This window comes from Notamacropus eugenii, chromosome 6 (genome assembly GCF_028372415.1).
Source record: "Notamacropus eugenii isolate mMacEug1 chromosome 6, mMacEug1.pri_v2, whole genome shotgun sequence".
NCBI lineage: Eukaryota > Metazoa > Chordata > Mammalia > Diprotodontia > Macropodidae > Notamacropus > Notamacropus eugenii.
Window position 1 is genome coordinate 15,063,793 of NC_092877.1, and position 17,023 is coordinate 15,080,815.

At 43.7% G+C, this 17,023-nt stretch overlaps 1 protein-coding gene across 17 annotated transcripts in view; it reads right to left on the bottom strand.

Moving 5' to 3' along the window:
* Window positions 1-8,516: 8,516 nt before the first annotated feature.
* Window positions 8,517-17,023, bottom strand: part of LDLRAD3 (low density lipoprotein receptor class A domain containing 3) — a 272,380-nt gene continuing 263,873 nt past the window's right edge. For 13 of the 17 annotated variants that reach the window (XR_011969230.1, XR_011969231.1, XM_072619137.1 and 10 more), the window contains 2 exons: window positions 15,463-15,808; window positions 8,517-12,740 (listed from right to left, as the gene is read on the bottom strand). Coding sequence is in view for 15 of the 17 variants with exons in the window: in XM_072619137.1 (XP_072475238.1) it covers window positions 12,479-12,740; window positions 15,463-15,808 (608 nt within the window). In the remaining 2 variants the exon portion in view is untranslated. The remainder of the gene's footprint in view (window positions 12,741-15,462; window positions 15,809-17,023) is intronic. The other 4 variants (XM_072619134.1, XM_072619129.1, XM_072619126.1 and 1 more) reach the window with 1 other exon arrangement.

Genomic DNA, 17,023 nt, shown 5'->3' on the forward strand with positions numbered 1-17,023 from the left:
AACTTGCATTTATTAAGTACCTTCTATTTACAGAACACTGCATTGGGAGAGATGCAAAATTTAGAGATGACACAGAGCCTTCTCTCAAGGATCTATCTGTCTAATAAAGGATTGTGTCTCTGAACTCCCTCCCACAACCCAATCCAATCCAATAAACCTTCTTTAAGTACCTAGTGCATGGAAGGCTCCATGTTAGTCTAAGGATAAAAAGACATAATAAAAAACAGGCCCTATGCCCATTCTACTTCTTTTCTAGCATCTGTTTAGCATCTAATGGATTTCAAAGTTTTGTCACATTTGCCATCTCATTGATAACAGCCCTGGAAGGTAGACTGGCATCGTTCCCATTTGATAGATCAGGACATGGAGGCTTAGCATGCTGACCATTCAGGGGTAGAGTCAAGAGAGAACACAGATTTTCAGGTACCTAAATCCCCGGTTCATTTCACCATTATCATTTGTTCCGACCATGGATAAGTCATTTAACATAAGTTGTTAACTTGCATTCCTCAGTTTCCCCATTTGTAAACAGAATAATAATCCCGGCATCATTTACCTCCCAGGGCTGCTGTGAGAAGCAGTAATTATTCTAAGAACTGGCATTTACATAGCACTTCCAGGTTTGCAGAGATAATAGGCAGTCAGTGGATGGACCTGGAGTCAGGAATATTTGAGTTCAAATCCAGTGTCAGACACTTGCTGGCTGTATTCCTCTGGGCAAGTCACATAACCTCTGACTGTCTCAGTTTCCTCATCTGTAACCTGGGGATAATAACAGCATCTGCCTACCTCACTGGGTTTTTATCAGGCTCAAATCTCTGTCAGACACTTTGCACCATATAAAGTTAGCTATGATTATTATGAATGCTATGAATGCCATTCAACTGGGTTGAATGTCACAGGTCCAGCCCAGTTCAGGAGACTCTGCAGACCCAGCATTCTATGGGTGCATGGCCTTCAGAGCTATCAGTCAGGCAGTAGAGGAAAGAGTGCATAGAAATAGAAAAGACCCTAGGGATCATCTAAGCCAGCTCCCTCTTTTGAGTAATGAGGAAACTGAGACCTAGAGAAGAGAAACGACCACCATTTGGTTAAACAGGCATTTTAAAACATCTAACGCAATTTAAGCACAAGACAACTTCAACTCTTTTTTTACAATGAAATTTGCCACAGTTGTGTATAAAAGTGGTGTCAGGTGGAGGCTGCTTCAGCCTCATGGTTTCCCCCGATTCTAAAGTCGTGGTCCTTGAGCATTCTTAGAGGATAAGTGCTGAGGATTGAAAGACAAAAGCAAATAAAACCAAAATAAAACCTGGTCCTGCCTTCAAGAAGCTTACCTTCTAGTGAGGAAAATCCAACAGCTACACAGAGAAACAGACATAAAGTCATTTCAAGAGGGAGAAAGCCCCCAAATCTAGGTTCAGTGGACAAGAAGGCCAAGAGGGTGAACTGGAATTCAAACCTGGGTCCTCTTCAAATTCATTGTTCTTCAGAGGTCTCCAGTTCACATGGAGGAGGGTCTACCTTTCTCCAAGAACACAGAAAATAAGTCAAAACTCACAACTTTGTGCCTTGCTGGTGCCAAAGGTCTCTGATATTCTGGTATAGATTTCAGAAGCCTACAAGCTCTCCACTTACATTATTAGGTTTCAAAAAAAAGCCATTACCCCAGGGGCTGCATGAATCTAATCATACTAACTGCTTGTGACTTAACTGTGATTAATGAACTGTGGGGCCAGCCAGAGCACTTGGAATGATTGAGACTGTCAGAAGAAATTAGGCCAGACACCTGTCACATCTCTCCGCCCTTTCCCAACTCCACTTAAGTTCGAAGCAGAACATATTTTGGACACTAGTAGAATAATTTGGATCATTAATCTCATTTTATTCTTTCTTTACCTTTTGCAGGTTGGACAGTTCTCCTCCCTAAGGCTGTCTTCAATTTGGAAAAGAAGCTGCTAAATCTGGTGTCATTTTCTACTCCTGGCCTTTGGAATGCTTGCCCCCCATAAGATGATTCATAGTCTTCCAGGTCCCCTGAGCACCATAGAGGAGTCCCCTCCCCTCTTCCCTCTGCCTTAAAAAAGGATGAGTCCTTTCCAAAAGGCAGGCCTGGCACTGGAGAGGCAAGATGGAGGAGAGTCTTGAGGCTAGATGCACTGAGGCTCACTGATGACTTCCAAGTCCTTGGCTTGCCCAAGGATACAGAGGAGCCGAGCAAGCCTGAGACATCTGGTAGTCCCCTGCTCCTTCTGGAGATGTGGAGAGTGGGTTTGTTCTTCTGACAATGCAGTTCAGCACCTGCTTTTCCACCTAGAGACTTGGAGAGTTCCCTGGTACACTAGGAGATTAAGAGACTTGCTCAGGGTCACACTGCTCAGATAGGTCCTGCTCTATCCACTATTATAAATATCTTTCATGTATAATATTGTGTGACAGTTTCATTAAAGAATTATAAAACCAAACACTCTGTGCCATCTGAGCTAGGTGGAGAAGTGGATAGATTGCTGGCCCAGAAGGACCTGAGTTCAAATCCAGCCTCAGACATTTACTAGCTGTGTCACCCTGGGCAAGTCACGTAACCTTGATTGCCTCAGTTTTCTCATCCATAAAATGATCTGGAGAAGGAAATGGCTAACAACTCCAGTATCTCTGCCAAGGAAACCCCAAATGCGATCACAGAGAGTCGGACAGGACTAAAATGATTGAGTAACAAAGGGAGCAATCAGTCGACTTCTGGGAATGAGAAAGCATTTTAGTTGGGCTTCTTTTCCCATTGTCCACCTTCCAGCTGGATCCTGGCACATAGTAGGCACTTAATAAATGCTTGCTGATTAAACAATTCAACAAATGCATGAATGAAATCAAATCATTAGGAGAAATACCAAGTAGAGTCCAGAAGGATTGGTGCCCAGGATGCTAAGAAAAGCTCAAGAAATGGAGGAAGGAAGGGAAAGGAAGAAGCATTTATTAAATACCCACTGTGTGCTAGGCACTTGCTAAGCAAATTATAATATTATCTCATTGGATTCTCACAACAATCCTGCAAGGTAGGTACTGTTGTCATCTCCATTTTATAGCTGAGGAAACTGAGGCAGGCAGCGGTTAAATGACTTGTTCAGGGTCCTACAGCTAGTAAGTGTCTGAGATCAAAATTGAACTCAGGTGTTCCAAATTCCATACCCTGCACTCTACTCAGTGTGCCACCTAGGTGCTTCTAATAAAAGATACATGGTATATAGAGGGATAGATGAATGGATGATGGATGGATAAGAATGGATTAATTTATTGATGGATAGTTACGTAAATAGATATATAGGCAAACATATATAGATAGATGATACACAGAGATATATATAGATAAACAGACAAATATGTAGATAAATAGATTGATGTATGAACAGATAGATATGTAGTTAAAGATAGAAAAGTAAATAGATAAGTAGATAAATGGAAATATAGATGGATGAATAGATGATAGAGAAAAAGATAGCTATAGATGGATAGTTGGATAGATAGATGATGGAGGTAGAATAATGGATGGATAGAGATAGAATAATGGACATACAGAACATCTATTAAGCACTTACTGTATGCCAGGCACTGGGCTAAGTGCTGGGGATAGGAATTCAAGCAAATGAAGAAGACCATTCCCTTAAGGTGCTTACTTTCTAATGGGGGAAGATGGCACATAAAGTAGGAGACTCTTCCACGGTGGAGAAGGGGGCTGGTGGGGAAGGGGAAAAATCTGAAGAGGGTCTTGGTGCTAGGTAGGCCTTAAGAATCACAACACATTCACAAACTCAGTGACTGTGACTCAAGAAACAAACCATGGGACACCCCACAACCATGTAAGGTTTACAACAAGGGACCCAGGCTTGAACCTTGGTCTAAGGAGACCCGACAAGCAATCAGTAAGTCAGTCCATTGACCAACATAGATCTATTAAGTGCCTACCATGTGAGTGGCACTGGGCTAGTTGCTGGAGATTCAGATAAAAGTGTGACACAGTCTTGGGGGGATAAAGGATGTTTTAAGACAAACACAAGAAACATAAAACAAAATGCAATTTGGAGAGTGCAGGTGAACTACACTAGATCCCTTCCATCAGCACGTAGTGCCTGGCAACTAGTAGGTGCTCAAGAAATGCTTGTTGATTGATTGAGTGTCTCCCCTGAGGAGCTTGCTCTCTCCCCAGGGTACAGACAGAGGGAACATCCTGGCTGAGGGAGGAGCCCACCAGCCCACCCAGGGCCATAACCCTGCCTCCATCTCCCACTCTTCACTCACCCTAGCCGACAAAACACTCCCATCAGTAGCACCAGCAGCCTTCTTCCTCACTCTAATTGCAGTGTGGTTTGCGTTTATCAAGAAAACAGTGGGGATTCTAAATTAAATTCCAACATGTAATTTATTTTTTCAAGATACAAGGCATGTCTGGAAGCTGTCGACTCCCATCTCCTCTTGGGGAGGCCAAATGACCCAGATGGGGCTTGTGACCTGTGGCCCACTCCAGGCTCCAAGACTATCTATGGTGGGGATTTTCTCATGTTTTCACTTCGCCAGAGGCCTCTGGGATGCAGTGGGAGAGGGCTGGATTTATGGTTGGATGACCCAGGTGCAAATCCTGACCCTGCCATCTACTAGCGATGGGACATTGAGCATATCAACTCACTTCTCAGTGCCTCATTTTTTTACCTGTAAAATGAGAAGGAGCTTTCTCACAGGAAAATGAACAGCTCCAAGAGGTAGTACTCCCACTCCCTTGCCCTTATCGGGATGGATAAAAATAGCGCATTTACAGAGCGCTTTAAGATTTTCAAGGTACTTAAAAAATATTCTCTCGTTTGAGCCATACAACAGCCTTGGGAGATAGGTGCTATTATTATCCTCATTTTTACAGATGAGGAAACTGAGATTGGGAGAGGACAATAATAATGAAAATCGTTATCATTTAATAGCTCTTACCACATGCCAGGCACTGTGCTGAGTGCTTTACAGTTATTATCTTACTTGATCTTCATACTGACCTTGGGAAGTAGGGGCTAATGTTATCCCCACTTTACAGTTGAGGAAGAAGTAGGGGCTAATGTTATCCCCACTTTACAGTTGAGGAAGAAGTAGGGGCTAATGTTATCCCCACTTTACAGTTGAGGAAGCTGAGGCAAATCACTTAAACGTTGTTCAGTTGTCTCAGACTGTGACCCTATTTGGAGTTTTCTTGGCAAAGACATTGGAGTGGTTGGCCATTTCCTTCTCTAGCTCATTTTACAGATGGGGAAACTGAGGCAAAGAGGGTTAAGTGACTTGCCCATGGTCACACAGTTGGTAAGTGTCTGAAGCTGGATTTGAATTCAGGTCTTCCTGACTCTAACTCATAGCATTCTTGTCTACCGTGTCCACCGAGTTGTACAATAGCATGATTAGATGAATTCAGAAATGGTTGAGGGACTGGACTTGCAGGATGATACTTAGAGGTAGAAGGGATGGTGGAGGCCATCTGGCCTAACATCTCCCCCCCTCCACTTTTTTAAACAGATGATCTGGAACATTGCTTCCACCTCTAAGTGTGAAGTATAGTGAGAAAAGGTGATGGACCTGAGACTGAAGCAAACCAGGGCCAGCCAAGGCTGGCTTCCAGGGCTCTGGCCTTGGGTTGCTTGGGTTTGAGGCCTTTGTCATTACTCATTGTGTCATCTTCTCCCAGAGTGCACCTTGATGACAAATGAACCCAGATGGAGAGGAAGGAGAGGTCACAGGAATTTGATTTGGGAGAGAACTGTCCAGTCAGCACCATATGGCTGAGAGCAGCTCCTTATTAGAGCTCCAATCAATAACCCAACCTCTCAGCCATGTTGATGTCAACAGGGCCCCCCAACCATCCCTCTGACTGGAAACACACACACACACACACACACACACACACACACACAGACATGCTCCCTGGCATCTTCTGTCAATTCCACCTCTCGCCTCCTGATGTCTATGACTGAAAGCCCCCCCCCGCCTTCCACCCCCAAAGGTTTTGGGTACCAAAACTAATCTAAAGCTTTCAAAGAGTAGAAAGCAATTAAATTATGATGCTAAGCAGATAAGAGGCTACTACTTGCCCTATGTATTGTTAGCATGGGATTAGAGGCTGTGAGTATCAGGTCTCCAGACAGCCTCTCTCCTTGGTGGCTGTACTATGTGCTGCGTTCTTTTCAGGAGCCTAACTTGTTGCTATTAGCAAAGAAGCTGTTATGCCTAGGTTTATTCTTTTCAGAATATCTGAAGGAAGTCTGATTCTTTGTGATCCTATTTGGGTTTTTTGTGTTTTTGGCAAAAATACTAGAGTGATTTTCCATTTCCTTCTCTAGCTCACTTTACAGAGGAGAAAACTGAGTCAAACAAGGTTAAGTGACTTGTCCATTGTCACACAGCCAGCAAGTGCCTGCGGTAAGATTTGAATTCAGGTCTTCCAGACTCCAGACCTGGCACAGTACCATTGTGCCACCTAGCTGCCCCACAAGGCAGGTGGGGGAAGTGGGACAGGCTAGGATGCTGAGGTCCTTTCTGCTTCTGTGATTCTGAGGATACCTGTGCCATCTTCTCCCTCTCCAATTGAGAAGACACTTCTATCCATACATGGGTGGGACTAGATGACCCCACTCTGAGATTAAAGACTAGAAGGTCTGCCTTCATCTTAAGGATTTAATATGGAAAGTTCATGCTTGGTCATTAAGTCAGAAGAGACCACATACATGGTTCCTGGAAAGGACCTCGGAGGTCATGTAGTCCAACTTCCTCTATTTTGTTTTTACAGATTAGGAAACTGAGGTCCCTGGAGTTTAAATGATTTGCCTAAGCTCATATACAGATAAGTAAGGGTTAACTGATCAACAAGCATTTGTGAAGCACCTACTATGTGGAAGACACTATGGATGCAAAGACAAAAACAAAAATGAACGTCTTTGACATTCTTTGAGGGAGGACAACATGCACATATATAACTGGATGCAAAATACATACAAAGTTAATGCAAGCTCTTTGTGGGGTTGTGAGAGAGGCACTTATGGGATGAGAGAAGCCTCATGGAGGAGGTGGCCCTTAGCTAATCTTGTACAGAAGGAACCTGTGCAAAGGTAAGGAGGTGGGAGAGGGCTGTTGTGTCAAAATTAACAATGCCACTGTGGCTGGAACTGACATGCCTGCCCGCCCCCCATCCTACTTCTAACCCCAGTTCTGCCCTATGTGGGACTGGGGATAGAGCAATGGACCGAGAGTCAGGAAGACCTGAGTTCAGATCCAGCCTCAGTCACTTCCTAGCTGTGTGACCTTGGACAAGTCATTGTCTGCCTCAGTTTCCTCATCTATAAAACTGGGATAATAACAGCACCTAACTCCCAGGGTTGTTGTGACGATCAAACACTTGTAAAGTGCTTTGTGATTCTTAAAGTGCTATCTACATGCTAGCTGTTATTGCTATTATCAGTGCTATACTGTACACCAGGAAAATTCTATATAACTATAAGCTTCTTAGGATTACTGACTTACTTTAGTTACATGGCCTAATAGATAAAGTACTGGACTTGGAGTCACAAAGATTTGGATTCAAATCTAGCCTCAGATATTCACTAGCTGTGTGACCCTGGGCAAGTCCCTTAGCCTTTGTTTACCTGAGTTTCCTCATCTGTAAAATGGGGATGATAACGGTAACTTCCTCTCAGGATAGTTGTGAAGGTCAAATGGCACATGCCCAGCACTTTGCTGGTCACTACTGCTGACTGTTAGTGCCAGAAGGGACCCTTGGAGGTCATCTATGCCAATGTGTGGATAGCTCATCCACATATAAGTATATACAAGACACATAAGAAGCAGACACATGCAAAGTAAATCCAGGGTCTACTGAGTAAACAGAAGGTTGTTTTGGAGTTGGGAGGCACTGGTAGGATCAGGAAGGGCTTCATGGAGAAGGCAGCATTGGCAGCGTGGAGGCTTGCAGGAGGAGTGGGCTGCCTCATTTAGGGTTAGGGTTAGAGGGGTGCAAACCAGGCCTTATGCCCTAAGTTCAGTTCTCTGTCCTCTGCCTTGTGTGGGGTCACAGATCTAGAGGGGACCTTCGAGGTCATATAGGCTGAGTCGTTAAGTTTACAGATGAGAAAACTGAGGCCCACAGAAGTTAGTGGCTTGTTTAATGTCACCAAAGTCGTAGGTTGCAGAGCCAGAGTATTCTAATTATTGTGTGATTAAGACCCTCTTGGGTCTTAAGGAAGAGAATTATAGGCCCCATAATAAAGTCAGCAAGGAGACAATCGAGTTTACTTTGCATATTTGTATATCCTCATCTCACTATTCCTTTCTTTTTTGTTTTTCTTTTTGTTTGAGGTATAAATAGTTTCAGAAATAACGCCATTACCAATGCTTGGAACAGAGGAACAGGCACAGACAGAAACAACTTATTGGGCATGATCCAATAAATATCCCTAATAGAGTGGAAAAGACAGATCAAGAAGCATCAACACTGTTAGCAAGAGTGAAACTGAAACTGCAAGTTTATTCAAGAATATAAAAATGAAAAAACAACAACACGGCCACAACCCCCAAACCCACGACCTTCCAGTTTACAGTGACGCTGACCATCACAGCCCATTCCTTCTTTTTCTTCTTCTGCCTAAAATGTCAGCATTGAGGTAGGGAGGGAGAGGAGGGACTTTGAAGCAGAGGCATCCGGGGCAAGTTAGTCCTGGGAAATAGCAGGTCTACGCAGCTGATCTCCCTTTCTAGAACACAGTCCAGCTTCTCTTTCTTTTGCAGTGTGTGAAGTAACCTCTCCCAATGGGAAGGAGATAAGAATGGCTGCTGGCCACTTGTGTGCCTACTCAAGGGGAAAAAATGGCAGCTCTGAGGCCCTATTTATATTTTTACAGCATTCATTAAAAAAAATCAAACCTGTAATAAAAATGTCCTTGTGTTCTTTCATCATTAATAGTTTTTCCTTATCTGTGAAGACCATTTGTCTTCTCTAAGATGTCTAGAAGCTGGAGAGACCACGAGATTAACTCACTGCCCTATTAATTAAAATTGGAATCCTTTCCCTGACTGACTTCTAGAACAATGGAAGATGTTCCCTTGAACTATCAAAGGGCTGAAATAAAACCAATCAATCTGACTTCGAGGAGATGATGTACCCAGCCGGTTTCTTTAAAACTCATGTTGCAACCAGAACTTTTTTTTTAAAATCACTTGTCCATAGACAAAATCACTATGATGCTATCTCAGAAGGAAAGACACATGGCTAGTTGTCCTTCATTAAAAATTCCAGAGTGTCTAGCTAGCTCTTATAAGTACCTCAAAATCATTTGCTTCAGAACAAGGTCAATCCAGCAAACCTCTCCTCTTAGCCCCATCCCTCCCTCATCACCCACAGTTAACATTCTAATAAGTCATTTGGATCATATACACCATTTGCCTTCCTTTAACCAAGGAAGGGAGCCCACAGGTGAGTGAGTGGTCTGGCTCATAGCTTCTCCAAGACATTGTCCCTCGGTTCCAGTTGTAACAGGCATCAGTGTGACTTGACAAAATGTTGCATAGGGCTCTATCACAGGAGGTGGGTAGACAATTCTCCCATTATTCCGGCATGGTGAACTGCTTCCTTCTCCTCCCTAAGCCCCCATTGCCTCCCTCCTCAGTCCATGGTCAAGGTCAAAAGCCTACCAGCACAGTGCCTCGATCAGAGAGAGGAACGTTTTTCTGTTTCTACTTCCTTCAAGAATACGATAAATAATAGCCCCCAAAGTGCGTTAAGTGCACAAACTCCTAGCACGTGGGTTAGTCAAGTGTGGCTTGTTACCAAAGGTTTCTGGATGAAAAAGGCATAACACCTCCTTTAACATCGAACTCTCTTTGGACCACATTTTAAAAAAAAGTACACCTTTCCTATACACATATAAATAGGCCCTTAACTAGAAGGGAAAACACAAACACACCATTTTAAATGTATTTCTGGCCTCGGTTGGGGGTGGGGTTGGAAAGAAGTCCAAATGAGTGTTGTTGACTCACTACCTGCTGCCTACACCTTCCAAAGGAGGGAAAAGCTCCCATGTTGATAGGTGTCTGGTGGCCCGAGGAGGGACAGACAGTCTCTGGGAATGAAGTAGTGTTGTGGGGTTGATGGGGGCTCACCCATCTACCTGGTTCAAATCAACAAGCAATTAGGTGCCAACTATGGCCCAGGCATGTTCTGTGTTGAGGGGATACGAAGGCAACAGGAGATTACATTCTAATAAGAACGCTGGCTCTCAAGAGAGTTCAAAACTGAGATATTTTTAAGGCTGTTGGAGTCAGGGGTCAACACATCCGGTCTTCAAATCAACATTTTTAATCATGGATATGGCTTTGGAATGGAAGCCTGGGCTGACTGTGATAGGGACAGACAGTTTAATGTGATGGATAAGAGCATGCTCTTAGTGCAGAAAGATCTGGGTTCAGCTCCCACCCCAGACGCTTACTAGCTATATGAGTGCAAACAAATTACTTCATCCCCCATAAGCCTCAATTTTCTCATCAGTAAATGGGGATAGTAATACTTGTAGTACCTTCCTCAGAGGGTTGTTGTGAGGATCAAATGAAATCACCTCCATAAAGCACTTTGAAACCTTTAAAATACTAAGAATTAGGTTTTATTTCATTCATTCATTCTTTTGAAAAAAATTTGGACCTGTGAATTCATCACCGTGGGGAATTCCTGGAGGACACCCTCACGCCCACCTCCTAAAATATCACTCACTCTACAGCTTAGTCTTAGCAGGTTGCCTGGGGCACTGAGAAGTGATTTGCTCCTCCCACATCCAGTGTGGGAGGAGAGGCAGACTTTGAACTAAGGTCTTCCTGACTCCAAAGTCAGCTCTCTGTCTACCACACTACACCGCCTCTTGTAAGTTATCATCATTGTGATCACTGGAGAGGAAATCTGCCCAGGAAGGGATGGGAGACCCTGGGCACTTTATCCTGGCACTTGCTGCCTGCCATTCACCATCTCAGGATCAGGGAATACATTTTAGGGACTGGAGCCCCATGGTATGATGAGGTCAATGGGACTGTGGGAGAGAAGGCCCAAGTTGGAACTGATTCAGAGCTGATTCCCTGTCAGGGTTGCTCCAAGAGCCATTTCATTTAGCATCATTCCTTAAGTGCAACATCCCAGGCTGAAGGATCTAGGGGAAACCTGAGCATCTTTAGACTACTTAATCTGAGGTCAGTGAATTTATTTTTTTTAAAAAGTCTTGATAATTATTCTAAGATAACTGGTTTCCTTTATAATCCTATGTATTTTGGCATAAAAATGAATGGCAGCTAGGTGGTACAATGGAGAGATTATTGGACCTGGGTCAGGACTGACCCCAGTTCAAATCTGGTCTCAGATCCTAGCTGTGTGACACTGGGGGAAACAAATCACTTTACCTCTGTCTGCCTCAGTTCCATCATCTGCAAAATGGGGATAATAATAGCACCTGGGGTCAAATGAGATCTTGTTTGTAAAGCACTCTGCAAACATCAAAGTGCTATGTAAATGGTGGTTATTATTACCTGTTTTATGCATTTAAAAATATGATTCTGAAAAGGGGTCCCTGCCAACGAGGGTGCAGAACACATAGAACATCAAGTGCTTTAGAGGCCCACCACTTCCTAGTGCCACTGATACTTCCCAGACCAGTTTTGCAGTCTCCCAGGTCTCCATGTCCTTCCTATTCTGATCCAAAGCATACAGCAGTATTAAGTAGCATTAGGGCACAATAGTCCATCCTGGTCTTTGGATCAGATAAAACCATCCCAAAAGACTGTTCTTCAAAATATTTAAAAATACTGTTTTTTCTCCATCAGCAAATTCAGGACACTCCAATGACCACAACAGAGGTGGGTGGGGGGAGGAGAAAGACACAGAGAGAGACATAGAGGAGAGATACAGAGAGAAACAGACAGAGACAGAGAAACAGTGAGAGAGGAGAGGAAAGAGACAGAGAGAGAGAGAGAAAGGAGGGGGAGAGAGGAGAGAGAGGCACAGAGACACAGAGACAGAGAGAGACAGACAGAAGGAGAAAGACAGGCAGACAGAGACAGAGAGAGGAGAGGAGAGAGATGAGGGGGAAGAGAGGAGAAACAGAGAGAAGGAGAAAGGACAGGGACAGAGAAGAGAAGAGAGAGGGAAGAGACAGTGGGGAGGTGGGGGGAGCCAGAGAACCATCATGAATAGGGAGTCTTGTGATCATGGGAGGCTGAAGAAATAGTGCAGGAGTGACCTAATGGTAAAATACAAATCTTATCAACTGGGATCTTTGGAAAAATGCCCCATTTCTCTCCCTCCCTCCAAGTCCACCAGACCCATCCCCTTGTGATCTCCTAAAGATCGAGGGCCAACCACAATCACAAAGATAGCAAAATGGTAACAAGCCACAGTAGATTAACCCATATGGACTTTTAAAAAAGGACTGGATTTTTACAGTTCCCCCGCCGTTCCTGAGCTGAGCAGTGAGTCACTTGGCTCTGGCGTTCTCTCTGGAGACGGATGAGGGTGGTCAGTGTAGCTGCTGCTGTCCCGGGGCTGACTGCTGAAGATGCTGAGAAGTCCCCCGTCTCCTGTGGGGCTGGTGCTTGCTGCACTCCCAGCTCGGGAGCGGTAAGGGGGCAGCTCTGTCTGACTCAAGGAGTCACCTTCTGAAGAGTAGGGGGGAGGAGGGAGGTCGAACCACGGGGGTCTGCTGTAAAGGGGAGAGGAAGAGGAAGGAGGAGAAAGGTAGGAGAAAGAATCAATCAGAGACTGCGGTACTGGCAAAGGGATGCTCCTCTTAGGAAGTCTTCATTTCAAACTGTCTTAAAAGGAGAAACAGGGGACCCTCTCCTAACTTCCTTCAGGAATCAGTTCAATTGCTGAGAGCTTCCAAGTCCCCCCAGTCACTTAAGCCTTTCTTTTAAAGCTACCTTCCTTCTACTCTTGTATGTACCTAGTAATTGACACGCCATCTCCCCAGAAGTTTTCTGAGGGCAGGACCAGCCTGACATACCAAGTGCTTAATTGATATGTCTATTGATCTTTCCTTATATGGAAAAGATGATCCCAAGGATCAGTTTATTTCAGTGGTTTTGAAACAAAACAACTCAGGCAATAGAGGAAGATATTCTGTCCTGTCTCCTTATGATTTTTCAGGCAGAGCCCAAACCACATCCTCAGAATGATGTAATTCAATAGGGATATGACCTCTCCCACTACACTCAGGCTCTCAAGACATAATTTCCTCACTCTGAAATGGAGGGGCCACATAGCAAGAACATCTCCAGCAGGGCTGGAATTCAGGCGATGGGACCAAGGACCACAGGGCCATTCCCATGTAATCCATGGGACAAGGAGGATGGCGATGCTGCCCAAGAAGGGAGCCCAATCTTAGCTTCCATGCCTTGCTAAGATTGGTATGACATACAGTCTTAATAAAAGACCCAACATCTTTGTTCTTGGTCTTTATTCATAAAGAGGAGGCCTTACAGTCCAAGGGGAGCAATGCCAACTACCTTTGATGCAAGCCTGAAGAGTTACTGTCATGTTATGGATGTTGAAGCTTGGCCTCCGAGGGAAAGAAACAATGGTTATAGCATCTAGGACCACAGATTTAGAGTTGGGAAGTACATTAGATGTCACCTGTTTCAACGACCTCATTTATGGATGAGGCAGCTGAGGACCAGAGAAGGCAAGTGATTTGCTTTGGGGCACAGTATAATGAATAGCTGAGCTGGCCACTTTGGGTCCCCCAACTAGTCACTTAACCTGTCTGGGCCAAAATTCCTTGATGGGTAAAATGAGGTGGCTAGACTCGATGACATCTCAGGTCTTTTCTGGGTTTTAATCAGGATCATATGAATTCTTCTTTCTATTTCAGGACTGTGTGACCTTGAACAAGTCACTTAACCATGAGCCTCTGTTTCTTCATCAATAAATTAGGAATCTGAGGTCCCTTCTAGTTCTAAATTTATGATTCTATATACATAAGGTCATACTCCCAGTGCTGGAAGGGACCTTAGAAGCCATCAAGCATAGTCCCTTTGTATTTCAAATAAGGAAACTGAGATTAACCCATATTAAACTCTGTGGACTAAAGACTGGATTTTTATAGGTCTCCCACTGTGCCTGAGCTGAGCAGTGAGCCACTTGGCTTTGAGATTAATCCATATTAAATTAATTACTATAATTGTTATTGTTATTCTGTTTAATTATTTTTGTTAACTTATTTTTAGCTTTGAACATTCACTTCCATAAATTTTAAATTTTCTCCACTTCCCTCCCCAAGATAGTCTTCAATCTGATATAGGTTCTACATATACATTCCTATCAAACATATTTTCACACTAGTCATGTTGTAGAGAAGAATTATAACAAATGGGAGAAATGATGAGAAAGAAGAAACAAAATAAAGCAAAAAAGAAAACAGTCTGCCTCGCTCTACATTCAGACTCCAAAGTACTTTCTCTGGATGTGGATGGCATTTTGCATCGTGAGTCCTTTGGAACTGTTTCAGGTCCTTGCATTGCTGAGAAGGGCTAAACCTATCAAAATCAGTCCTCACACACTGTGGCTGTTACTGTGCACAGTGTTCTCCTGGTTCTGCTCACTTCACTCAGCATCAGTTCATTTAAATCTTTCCAGGTTTTTCTGAAGTCTTCCTGTTTGTCATTTCTCATACCACAAAAGGATTTCATTACATTCATATACCACAACTTGTTCAGCCATTCTCCAATTGATGGGCATCCCCTCAATTTCCAGTTCTTGGCCAGTGTTAAATAATTAACTGAGAATAAATGACTTGCTGTAGATCACAAATACAGTAAGTGAGAGATCTGGTTTGAACCCAGATTCTCTGACTTCAGATCCAGTGGTCATTTCTCTATAGTATTTAGGTCAATTTCCTCACCTATAAAATGAGAATGTCTGACCATCATGGTCCCTTCCATTTCTCAATCCTATTATAATGGATTGAATTTATATCATTACATTATGATACATAATTATATATTGAACAATTAGTTTGTTCTCATGTTTTCCTGTTACTAATGCCTGAGGTCACAAAGGTAGAAGCAGTGTGAATAGTGAATGCACCATTGGACTTGGAAGACCTGGATCCAAATTCTACCTCACTCTGACAAGCACTGTGATTTGGAAAACTTCTCTGTGTCTTGGTTTTTCCATTTGTATAATGAGGGAGGGTTAGACTCAGTGGTCTCTAAGATCCCCTTCACACTCTATATCTATGATACTACACGGGAGTTGGATGGCTCCTGTGTCTGGAAGGATATCTTTCTAGATGGGGAAACTATGACAAAGAAATGGCCAATGGCATTTCCTATACCAATGAAATTTCAGGTTTAGACTAAAAATAAAAGTCAGGCCTCAGTTTTGGGTGCTATTAGGTTCATTGACTTTTCTGAGATACCCACCTTTGGTCCAGCACGGCTTCTGAGTAGGAGGGAGGGGAGTCCAAGTCCAGGGAATTGTGGTAGACCTGATTGGACACATACTGGATGCCATTATTGACATTATAGGTGACACTGCAGCGATGTGGGTGGTCGAGAACTACCAGGCGGGACAGCAGCACGGGATGCTGCAGCCTGTGCACGGGCAGCGTCATCAGGTTGTTTCTTTTCCGCTGATGATGCAGCACTAGGGCGAGGAGGGCTACCACCAGTACGAAGATGACAGAGCTGCCGATGATGGCGTAGGTGATGCTGGGGTAGTAGAGCAGCTGGTTCTCCGGTGTCACGTAGACCTGCCCACTGCCTGCCTCTGCCACAAGGGAAGAGGAGCCGTGAGAAAAGGAGAAGGACTGTTAATCACCTCTGGTAAGATTGGTACCCACAGCAGCAACTTTAGGCTGTTAAACTTTGTGAAACCAGTCTCAGTAGAAGGCTGAAAGCTCCTTCTGTATTCCTGGGGGTGCATGCCTTCTCTGCAAAGCATTTCACAGAGGGCTTGGAGAGGAAAAAGCCCAACTCTTCCTGGCCTGGCCTGTTCTGGTTTAAATCCAAGCTCTTTGATGTCATCGCTGTGAGAATGAGGGGAATCAAGAATTTATTAAATGCCTACTCTAAGCAAGTCCTTTTGATTCCCTGGGTCTCAGTTTCTCCATCTGTAAAATGGAGTTTTGTTAATTATTTGTTAATTATTGTTATTATATGTTAAAGGTGCCTCTTCCTATGTGACAAAGGCAGGCAGTGGGCAGGTCTGCTTGATGTCAGAGAAGAAGCTTCTATAAGGAAAAAGAGTCATGGGCACAATACACACCTACCACGTGCAAGGAATGAAAGTAGCTACCATGTGTATAAGTGATGCTGAAATCCAGCAGAAACCAGGGCCGTTTAACCTTAAGTAAGGATCCCTGTGGGCCACATATTGACTTAAAAACCACAAGTGAACATCTATGCCATATCACAGCTTTATTTATTTTGTTAGATATTCCCTAATTAGATTTTTTTCTTGATTTAATTTCTTTTTTTTTTATTTAACTTTTAACATTTATTTTCACAACATTTTGGGTTACAAATTTTCTCCCCTTTTATCCCCTCCCCCCCCAAACCCAAGCATTCTAATTGCCCCTGTGACCAATCTGCTCTCTCCTCTATCCTCCCTCCCTGCCCTTGTCTCCATCTTCTCTTTTGTCCTGTAGGGCCAGATAGCTTTCTTGACCCCTTAACCTGTATTTCTTATTTCCCAGTGGTAAGAACATTACATTTGATCCTAACACTTTGAGTTCCAACTTCTTTAGCTCCCTCCCTCCCCACCCCTTCCCTTTGGAAGGCAAGCAATTCAATATAGGCCAAATCTGTGTAGTTTTGCAAAAGATTTCCATACTAGTTGTGTTGTATAGGACTAATTATATTTCCCTCCATCCTATCCTGACCCCCATTACTTCTATTCTCTTATGATCCTTTCCCTCCCCATGAGTGTCGACCTCGGATTGCATTCTCCTCCCCATGCCCTCCCCTCCATCCTCCCCCCCAC